This window comes from Mangifera indica, chromosome 15 (assembly GCF_011075055.1).
Source record: "Mangifera indica cultivar Alphonso chromosome 15, CATAS_Mindica_2.1, whole genome shotgun sequence".
Lineage (NCBI taxonomy): Eukaryota > Viridiplantae > Streptophyta > Magnoliopsida > Sapindales > Anacardiaceae > Mangifera > Mangifera indica.
In genome coordinates, this window is record NC_058151.1 from 5,946,459 (window position 1) to 5,958,600 (window position 12,142).

Sequence of the window (12,142 nt, forward strand, 5' to 3'; positions counted from 1 at the left end):
ATCAATTCCAATAGTGTGTATGAAAAGTTTTCTAAGGTGCATGTGAGGGCATAAAAGTTCATTTAGGCACATATTTGTGAGGCATAAAGGTTCATTTAGGCATATATTGGTGTGTGAAGGTATTTAGAAAGTGCGCATGAGTGTATCAACCATTTATAATGGTGTAAGGCAACACGTAAAGCACGTTAAGGACACGTGACAATTCTAAGGCATGTAAAAGGCAAGCAATAACTATGAATGTATGTGAATGGCTTGTGCTGGCATATAAAGGCATATATGGCGCTTGTAGGTCTCCACTGAAGGTGAATTTAATTTTTAAATTAAATATTGTATCATAAATTTCTTTCCTCTTATAAGGATTGATATATTTTAGTATAATATCAACTCTGTCATCTGTGGTTAAGTTACCATGTTAGATCAAGATAATTGTTCACTGAATTAAATGCAACAATTTTAAGGAAGATTGTTAGAGACAATAAAGTATCGTATCTAATGAAATCTTGATTAAGGTAATAGTATATAGTATCATTGGAATAATTTTGTGAGTTTTCATGATGTCAATCACCAAAGCGAAACATTATTGAAGTTTATAAAATTTTTGCATTCAATAATGATACATTATTAGGCATTTAATGCATCAGATTAATTTTGGAAATGCACTGGTTGTGGAGAATTCAATACACCCAAAGGTGGTTGGGCTTATTCAATTGATATGTGCTTTCTTATTAAATAGAGGATGAACAATGGCCTAAGAAGTTGTATTTGCCCAGAGGTGATATTTCTTTCAAAAACTATATGTTCTAAAGGTCCTCATATATAACCATGCATTTGGGATCTTAATAGCATGTCATTTTTTTGTCCAAAGGTAATTTAATGATGATACACCAAGAATTCCTATAAGGTGTGGTTTATACGATTTTAAAGATACTTTGATTATTGACTAATACAAATTTTTTTAATATTTAGTTAAGATTGTCAGAGATAATTCGGTGTTGTATCTAATAAAATCTTAATTTTGGCAATATTATTTAGTCTTAATAGAAATTATTGTAAGTTGTTCGAATGTTTAATAATAAAAGCGGTGCATTCATTGAAGCTTGTGATATTTCTATATTTGGTAAAGAGATATTCTTCGATTTGATACATATAATTTCTTGCCCAAAGATGGTTATTGTATGAGTTAAAATTGATGGTTACATGAAGTGATTGTTAAAATTTCAATTCACCCAAAAATGGTTATGATTTTTAATTCACATATGTTTATCCTCCTAGTGTGAAAGAGAGTAATGACTTAGGGGGTTTTTTTGCCCAAAGGTGATATATTTTCCAAAAGTTATATATTTTTCTTATTTGTAACCTTATGTGTAAGAGTCCTAATTGTATGTCATATTTTCGATCCAAAGGTGGTTATATGATAATGTGTTTGGATCCCTTGTGGGTAATAGCTTATAAGGTTTTGATGCTATTTATTACCGATGATTTTGTTTATTGCATCCCATTCTTAATAGACTTTATTATTATGAACAATAATAAAAATGTCACAATAAAGGTCCTGACTGACTCTAACTTTAATAGTTAGAGGTAAATATTAAATTTTCACTATCGATTAAGGATATATTTGGCCCAACGAGTTGATGAACCACCCAAGCCCAAAAATAACAACTTAGTTGAATAAAAAGACTTTTATGTTGAGTGAGAAATCTATAAGGTCAAAGGTTGTTTGCCATAAAGAGTCTATTATCGATTACCTTATTGGAGGTCTACCTTAAACTGAAAGTGTTAAGAGGGTTATTATAAAAATTAGTCAGACATGTGAAAATATTAGAGTTTCTGGTTTAGTACATGATATGACTTGAACAATGTATAATAGTCTTAAAGGAGATAAACAATAAGAGGTTTTTAGTTAGAGATTAAAAGTTACCATAAGACTCATTTGACTTTAATCAAATCAAGACTAATATATGGTTTAAAATCAAATATGAAATATTGTTAATCTAATTTATAAATGTTATTAAATAAAAAAGCAGAAAAAGGATAAGTCTCTTATAATAGATTTAGTTGCCCAAATATAAGGGAAAAGCAATAATAATAATTACTAGTCTTGTTGCCTAAATAAAGTTAAAGTTTTGGATGTGAGATTGGTTAATAAATGAAGGTTAGGAAAGTGGAAGCCCACATTTAAGATTGGAAATTGTCTAGACATTTAGGTTAGCAATATGAGCATATTAAATATTTTGCCAAAATTTTAAGATTATGGGACTCTAAAATGGTGTAGTTGTAAAATTCAGTTATAGTCTCAAAGCCATGATGAGAAGTAAACATTATGGAGTATTTATGGGGTAAAGTTGTCAATCTGACATATTAGTTTTTTAATGAATTTCTTTGTAAATCTATGCCAAAGAATTATTTTGAGTTTTGCACATGAAGAAAACCTAGCCTGAAGTTTTGATTGAGATGCAGACAGCCAACTTAAATAAACATTTTGTTTCTTGTTGAGAAGAGACTAAAACCAAGATTAATTGTTTACAACATCATTAGTACATTAAGTATTCTAAATGATATGATAAACATTGCCCTTTTAAAGGAACTAAAATAATTGGCTCTTATATTGTAAGGTTCTTGGGCCTTGAGATTTTTGAAAGTGATACTCTTAGGCTTCTAAAGAAAGTAAATAAATCCGTCTAATTCTTAAAATATGTAACACTCAAAGTCTAAGGGCATTTCAATATTTTCTCTTGTATTTATTTAAGTTTAATTGTGAGTTCTTAGTAGGATGCACACTTAAGTATGCTAGTATACACGATCATGCATCGTTAACAAAAATTTGAATTTGAGATAAAATAAGGATTAGGACAAAATCAACAATTGCTTTGGTTGTATAATGTCATACACACCCATGTATAAGAGGTACACACTCGTATATTGTGTTTGGTAGTGAAAATAAAAAGAGCATTTAACCTAATGTTTGGGTTATTTCTCAAACTGTAAAACACATAAAGAGTAAAGAGAATTGAAAGCTCCAATCATCAAAGGGAGGCTATTGATTGCTTGAAAACCATAGCCACTTGAAGCTTAGCATTCTTCGAAGGTAAGTAAGTATGGTGACCCTTGGTTTATTGAGTTCAATGAATTCTATGTGATTCTTGACCTGTAAAAATGTGATTGTGAATAATATGGGTGTTTTATAATATGTATGTTGGATATGCTATGCAAATAATGTTCAAAGAGCGAATTACGGATATGTGAGTTGTGTTATGATTCTATAAAGCAAAGAACTTGACAAACCATGATGTTATGCCTTATGATTTAAGAGATTGTTATATATATACATACTTGATTGAAGAAAATGTATCTAGGATGTTTAGAAACATGATAAGAATGGTTGTGATGAATTGGGTTATTGAAGTTTGGTTGGAATACATAGAAACCAGTAGGGTGTGATTTCCAGATTGTGTAAGGTAGCCTATAACTCGTGTATCTTTTACATGAAAATGAAAATACAACTTACAACATATTCGTCTTACAAAGAGGCATGCACAATCATGTAGTATGAGACGTATGCTCGTGTATGGCTTTCTAAAAATAGTCATTGTGTTAAAAGATTAACACACTTGTGTATTGTGCTAGTAGGCACATAAAGGGTAGCTAGCACAACACACTCGTGTATGTATAATTAGAGGAATACGAGAGGTGTAACTTCCATACACACTTGTATAGGTACTAAGAAATTGAAAATACCATTTTACCCCTAGATTAAATGCAAGAAGGGGGAAGAGGAAATAAAGAGAATAAAAAACCTTAACAAGATAAGATAAGATAGTTAAACATAGAAGAAGTGTTTGACTATGTGGAAGACGACATAAACCTTGACCAAGTAGGATCTAAACCAAAAATCAAGAAAGTTAAGGAAAGTGGTACATAATGAGATAGCCACCAATTGTGTGCGTAAGTTGCATGATATGTGAAAGAATTAAGGCTATATGATAGATAGATATCTATAAGATGCATCATGCACTCAACACCACAACACATTAGTTATACAGTTCAGTTAAGTTCAAATGTGCATAGTAAAGGACTATGGCTTTTTAATTAATTTCTCACGTGGTTAGTGGGATGCATCACATATGTACTCATGGTAAAGGCCATCCGAGGATACTTTTTCAGTTAGTAGTCCCCATAGCTATGCATATATGGTAAGGAAGGGATTACAGTTGGTTTTCTTAAGTGACTAAGGTATCAAAATTAGCTAGCCTAATATGTCATATGGCATGTGCACAAAGCACAATAGTTAGTAAACACGCAAGGTGTTATTTGCTTTCACTAGGCATCAAATATGTTGAGATTAGCATATGCCTTAGTAGTCTTTATGAATGTCGTATGTATACGGCACGGGGGTGCTAAAATGTGACTACATCAATATTTATTAGCAGAGCACCTGTTTTAGTTGTATGTTTTTTATAGGGTGTTGAAAAGTCACGTACTTCTAGAGTGTATTTCACTCATGTATTACTTTACTTTGGTTTTATAGGAAGAGGTGAATAGTAAGACATGCGAGAAGCCAATAGTCCAGTTAAGCGATTGCATGAGGGTAAGGGGCAAAACAATCATTTTCTTTTATTTGATATTTATGTACTATGATATTTCTGTTGACATCATATAAATGATTTATGCACAAATTTTATAAGGATTAAGTTATCAAACACTTGAGTTATGATTTTAATAAATTAAGGTATTTTAGTTAATTTTAACTTACATTTCTTGCATTCATTTAAGTTAAAGTATTCAATATCATGTTTTTAATTCCACTATTTATAATTAAGAGGTTAAATAATGCACATCTCTTCAGGTCATATTCCGTGTAGAGGTATGTTCTTAAGGATGGGTGTTGCAAAATGTTTACAAGGTATGAAAGTGTCATGACTAAAATAATAGTGGGACTTAATAAGATTTACAAAGACCTATGAAATCTGAGATCACTTTAGAGGATGTTCCTACTAAAAAACTGGTATCTAATCTCATAATAGATGAGTCAAATACGATTGATGTAGTTGTGAAAACCTTCATGAGAAAGTCTATTATAAAAAGATGATTTGCTATCATTAAGTTTTATTATATATATTTTAGTAAGGGAGATTATGTAATTAGTCAAACTTTTGAAAGCCATCATGAATTATCAATCTGACAAGTATATTATAGCCATGTGATAAAAGATAAAGCTTATAATTGATAATAAAGTATAAGAACCCATGTAACAATCTAATGACATTAGTAGCTCATTTGGATTAGAGCTATGCTAGATGGATGTTAAAATTGTCTTTCTAAATGAAGTCTTAGTAAAGAAATCTATGTGGTGTAATCAATTTTATCAAAAGCATAAGGAGCGAAGCTTTTAGTATACAATCTAAAGAAATCAATCTATAGTTGAAATAAACTTCTTGATACTGGTGTCTCAATTTTAATGAAATTTAAATTTCACATGACTTCATAAGGAATAAATTGGACTAATATAGGTATATGGAGATTAGTTGGAGCAAGTTTTCCTTTATGTCATGGTTCAATATATTGGTAGTAGTGATATCAACTTGTTTCATTAGATCAAACTAATTTTATCCAAGACATTTTGATATGAAAAATCTATGAAATGCATCAGTTGTTCTTGGTATTGAGATTTACTATGAAAGGACTCATGGACCTAGTGACTTGTCTTAAATGCATACTTGAAGCGTGTACTTATAAAGCCCAACATGCAAAATTGCAAGACAAGTTGTTTGCCTGTTGTAAAAGGAGATTGTTACATTACTAAAACTACTCAAACTAAATATGTAACTATAAATGAAATCATAAAAAAAAAAAACACCACTATTGGGATTCTATAATAAAGGACTTCTAAGCTTTAAGTTCACCAATAATCCCTGTACAAATTTATAGATTAGAAAAAGTTGTTAAAGTAATCGTGATGTGATGTCAGTTGGATATCATATATTAACCTAATTCCCCTTACGAGGCTGACTAAATATGTAGATATTAAACGAGTCTTTACTTTTATGATTACTCAAATGATAACTACTTATTATGTTTTGTGCCTCCAATTACTTTGTAAGGAATTGATCTATCTTTAGTATCTATTTTTTAGGTTCAATGAATGCATGCACTAATTTAATATCTACCCTTTGATAGAATGTAGGTGGTGACTTTTTCAAAGCTTTCACTGAGAACTACTTGGAGGAAGAGGGAGAGTGTGCATATGTTTGTCACTAATGAGTGAAGCGACTTTATTTATGTCCTTCTCCTTATCGCACTAAGAACGTTGCATTCTTTTTCTATTTCTCTGTGATACTAAATCTGCTCCTTTCCTGACCCTTGATGTTGATAATTGCGGATTTCTTTCCTATTCCTTGCTTGTGTATCTACCTGTTTCTAATACGATCAAGATACTTTTGTGAATTCTTTCATTTTTTTCCTCATTTTTTCTATAACTTTTCCCTATTTTATGTTTTATTTGCCTGCAAACAAAAACAAAATCAATAAATAAAATATCTAGGAGTATTATTATTTAATCAAAACTTTAAACTAATTTATTACTAAAATGCAGATTTTTATGTCTTTAGACATTGTATATAGGCATATATTCAGGATACAACAAATGCCCCCAAACTTGAATATTTGCTTGTCATCAAGCAAATTAAAAATTGAAACACGAGGAGAAAATGTAAACTCTTTGGCTTTAAATTCAACTTGAATAAATTTCAAAATAAGTTTGATTGATTTAAATTCAACTCAAAAATTATTTTTAATTCTTATATTTTAAAATTTTTACTAAATCTCATCATTTATATATTTATTAATTATTTTTATATTTGAAGTAAATAAATAAAAATTTAAAACTTTTAAAGGTTTGTTTATATTACTAAAACTACACAAACTAAAACTACTCAAACTAAATATGCAACTATAAATGAATATGCAACTCCATTAGTCTTAACACAAAAATAGTTGAATTACATCTCCCTTCTATAAACACAAGATTAAAATGTATTGTATTAATTTTATTCAATTATTTTATTACTAAATTATATAGTTTAATGTGATTTAAGACATTGAATAAAACATAACTGATTTTTGCTATCCTTGATGTTTCAAAAATTTCCAGAATATCAACCTTCGATTAAGTTTTGTAACTTCTGTTACAACTTCCATCATACCATAAAATGTTAAGTGACCTTCGTAACCCTAAGATTTTTTTTTCATTGTATCTATCTTACTACCTAACCTTAGGAGTTGACTTCGAATTTCTTTTTCTTTTTAAGCTTCTTATTATTCCTCTCTTCTTTCGTTTAGCCTAGTTACTCTTACACAAAGATAGAGTTAGCAATAAAATTGAGTTGATTAATGATTAGTTTGAATTCTATTTAATTAACCTTAGATAAATTTCAAAATAAGTTTGATTGATTTAAATTCCACTCAAAAATTATTTTTAATTCTTATATTTTAAAATTATTACTAAATCTCATCATTTATATATTTATCAATTATTTTTATATTTAAAGCAAATAAATAAAAATTTAGAAGTGTTAATATAAAATTTAAAACTTTTAAAGGTTTGTTTATATTGCTAAAACTACTCAAACTAAATATGCAACTATAAATGAAATCATAAAAAAAAAAACACCATTACTGGGATTCGTATAATAAAAGACTTCTAAAACTTCAAGTTCACCAATAATCCCTATACAAATATGTAGATTAGAAAAAATTGTTAAAGTAATCGTTATGTGATGCCGGTTGAATATCCTATATTAACCTAATTCCCCTTACGAGGCTGACTAAACATATAGATATTAAACGAGTCTCTACTTTTATGATTACTCAAATGATAACTACTTATTATGTTTTGTACCTCCAATTACACTGTAAGGAATTGATCTATCTTTAATATCTATTTTTTAGGTTCAATGAATGCATGCACTAACCTAATATCTACCCTTCGATAGTCCGCATGAGTCTAGTAACATGTGCAAAAATGAACTCTTATCTTCATCACAAGCAAAAAATAACCATTCATTGAATCAAAACATAACAATTTATAATAATATAAAATAATGTACTATAAACTATGGGGACTTATAAAATTCCCTTTAGTTCATAAAATAAAAGAGAATTAGCCACTCATACTAAAAACAGACATGTAATAGTAGTCATGTCGAAATATTGTACTCAAGGTAAATAGATGAAAAGATTGAATATAGATGTGTATACATGCTCTGAGTGTTTGGTTTTTGTATTTGCCGACTATCATATGATGAAGCTAGTACTCTTGATGGCTCATAGAATGTAGGTGGTGACTTGTTCAAAGCTTTCACTGAGAACTACTTAGGGGAAAATGGAGAGTGTGCATATGTCTGTCACTAATGAGTGAAGTGACTTTGTTTATGTCCTTCTCCTTATCGTACTAGGAATGTTGCATTCTTTTCCTAATTCTCTGTGGCACTAAATATGCTCCTTTCCTGACCCTTAAAGTCGATAATTGTGGATTTCTTTCCTATTCCTTGCTTGTGTATCTACCTGTTTCTAGTACGATCAAGATACTTTTGTGAATTCTTTCATTTTTTCTGCAATTCTTCCCTATTTTCTGTTTTATTTTCCTGCAAACAAAAACAAAATCAATAAATAAAATATCTAGGAGTATTATTATTATTTAATCAAAACTTTAAACTAATTTATTACTAAAATGCAGATTTTTATGTCTTTAGACATTGTATATAGGCATATATTCTGGATATAACAAATTCCCCCGAACTTGAAAATTTGCTTGTCATCAAGCAAATTAAAAATTGAAACACGAGGAGAAAATGTAAACTCTATGGCTTTTGCTTTTCTTGAGCTCAGGTAGTTATACAACCAGTGGAAATATGAATTTTAAAAACTTTCCTGTAGAGGCTTAGACTTTTTAGCACTTGATCACAACTTGGTCGTTTGCTTAACCGTCTAAATTAGTCTTGAGAAATCCCCTCACACAACCTCCATATCCAGTTGTGTTGCATTTCAAATCGAGCATATGTATTATTTCCCTATCATAACCTTTATGAATTATTGCAACCCCGACATTATGGGCAAGATTTTATCCCCTATCTCTACTAATATAGGTCTACACATTCAAGAAATCAATTAGGTATTCCTTATGGTTGTAACAAGGCTTGAGGATGCTCGATTTTTTAATGAACTTGATAAGGGATGATATTTCTCAAGGACATAGTCATTTTGTCTTAATTGGAATCTAGGCACTTGTATATTTAGGTGTCAGGAATTTGTTTTTTCTTCTACTCCTTTTCTCTGTTTTTTTTTTCAATTCTCTTTTTCTTTTCTTTTCTTCTCTTCTAAGGGAGTAATCGTTTTTCTTTCTTTTCTTTCTTCTTCTTTTTTTTTTTGAATCAACTCCTTTCAAACTTATTCGCTTTTTAATATTAGGATATTTTGTACTGGAGCATTCTTTTGCGCTTCATGTCATATTCCTTTCTGCATGTAGATAGATGTAGGTTATGAAAGGATTACTTTCACTAATTTTTCATCCATAGTATACTTTGAGTCAACAAGATTTTCAAATGGTTATTGTTTACACAAGGGCCATGAAGGATTATATAAAAGTAGGCTTTTTAGGTTCAGTTAAAAAACTGTGTCTGCAGCACTTTCCTCTTGGTATAGACCTTTATAATTTCACCTCGAAAGGTTGTATAATCAAGTTCTACGGCAAGTGAGGTTCTAGTCAGGTTACTCATTATGTATAAACTCTTTCTAAGTAAGCACTCACACTCCCTGACAGTTGGTTGTATTAGGTCATCCCTAGTCGGACATCATCTTGGTATAAACTAGCTATTATATATAAATGCATGTGGATCGTGGCCACGTGTTTCATATGCATGTGTCTAAAGGTGGCATGCATGTATATGCTCCTATTATCTAAAATACAAAAAAAAAAAACTATTTAGGTAAGAAAAAAATAAAAACAAAATTCTCAGTTCGAAATATAAATAGAAAATAATCCCCTTTCCTTCTACTTATATTACACAATGACCTCATTGTGTGAAAGCAGAATAAGAAGGTTATGAGAACAGTGTACTTCCTGTGTTAGTGTGTTCAATATACGCATTGAAAGTATGTTGTGGTCAAATTGAATGATTTAGTTTGAGTTGTTACGAGAAAACCATGTTAAGCATATGTGAAACAATATTATAAACTAAAAGAAAGACAAATACTCAATATTCCATTAAAAAATAATACAATTAGTATAGAAAAAGAAAAAAAACAAACAAACAAAACGTACATAAGCAAACACCAAACAGGGAATTGTCCAATCTATTTTAAATCTACTCTGTGTCTAATTGGATTTCATTATCCCGACGCGTTGCAAGGACCAAGAAATCGTCATCATCATCCTACTTCTTCCCACCCAAGAATGTATGTGATATTGTCTCACACATACTACTAATTTTTATCAATTTTACTTGTATCAAATGTTGGCCCACATTAAAGACCTCTCAACTTGCGACAGTTTTGGGACATTATAAATGAGTCCAACTGCAATGCGCAACTTACTGTGTTATGGGTTGGGTCGACTCATTATTAGTGGACCCAAGCCTAATATATTCAAAATAATCTCTTATACAAATACTTGCTGCCTGCCTTGATGGGAAATCATTTTCATCAATGTCTCTTTCCTTATTCTCAAATATAGCCTTCATAGTCTTCTTTTTCAACAGTCTTGTTTAAAGCTTTGTCACTGTTAACCATAAATTCATGGAGGAATTAACCTGCTAATAATATTTGAAAATCAGATGAATATTTTGGTATAGGTTATTCAATCGAATACATATGTTCAAATGGAGACAGTAACTAAACAAAGGAAAAGCAAGGTTCACACTCATTACTCCGAATATGAGTTTGTATTACAATATAAATGCATCAGCGTAAAGTTGGTAAATTCATAAAACCAAAGTTGTAAACTAATTATGTAAAAACTTGAAAAATAGACTTGTTGAATACAATATAAAAGCCAAAGCGTAAAACTAATAATTTTATTTTAACATCAATCAATATGACAACAAATTCCTTTTGCAGATTCTAGTAAGGAGAAGGAGAAGGAGAAGGAGAAGGTGCAATCTCGGTCAGGTACTTTCCAACGGTTTCTGCAAGTATTTCCACCAGATTGGTGTTTACTAGAGAAGTAAGATTCGCTAACTTATCATCAATCTCATACTTTATTGTTGATCTTATAATACTTGATGTATAATTTTTCTCAATAACTTTGTATTGAGTTATATAACGCTTGAACCCCGATGCTAAAAATCCTCCTTCAACGGTTTCTGTTTCCTTCACACGCCTCTTATTATCAACCTTTGTAATATTCTCTTTCATATAGCCAACTCCAGGAGTTCCTGAAACAATACCCATATACAAATATTTAAATATTCAGTAGCTGAAATTATATGTTAGATAAATTATTTACCTACCTGGTGGAAATGTAACGTTTAGAAGTGTTCCAACATGTCCATCACCTTGGAGGACTTTTACTGTTCCAAGAACATTTGGCAGACATGTGTTAATGATTGTGAGGACCTGAAGGGAGCCGTAGACATCCCACACTGAACAAGCCGTTGCCGCGACCACCGTATTTGCTGCAACAAGGCCGTGCATTTTGATGTTACGAATTTGGTTTTCGGATGTGGTCGTTTGTTGTGGTAGTGTATGTATTTATAATGTTTTAATTGAAGCATTAGTCAACAGATCTTGATGGGAAAGAGCCAACGCCGTTTATAAAAAATCATTACAAATAATATCAAATAGAAAGGTAATATGTATTTATAATGTTTCATTGGAAGAAGTAGTCGATTAAAAGACCTAGGTGGAAAGAGTCAACGTCTTTACAAATACTCATAATAAATTATGAATAAAATTGTGTGTACTTATTTTAAAAATATAAATATGTATACACTTATATGTGTTATTATATAATTAGGTAATTTTAAATTAAGAATAATAGAATATCTAATTATGTGATGACATATATAAGTGTGTATATATTTATATACTCAAAATGAATACGTATAGTATTTCTCATAAATTATTATATCAATTACAAAGAAGTTTT

At 30.2% G+C, this 12,142-nt stretch overlaps 1 protein-coding gene across 1 annotated transcript; it reads right to left on the reverse strand.

The window, feature by feature from the left end:
* Positions 1–11,115: 11,115 nt before the first annotated feature.
* LOC123198096 (norbelladine synthase-like) lies at positions 11,116–11,688 on the reverse strand. Its single transcript, XM_044612681.1, has 2 exons — positions 11,505–11,688; positions 11,116–11,429 (listed from the first exon to the last, which is right to left on the reverse strand). The coding sequence occupies exons 1-2, from the start codon at positions 11,686–11,688 to the stop codon at positions 11,116–11,118; spliced, it is 498 nt and encodes a 165-aa protein (XP_044468616.1).
* Between the last annotated feature and the right edge of the window lie 454 nt (positions 11,689–12,142).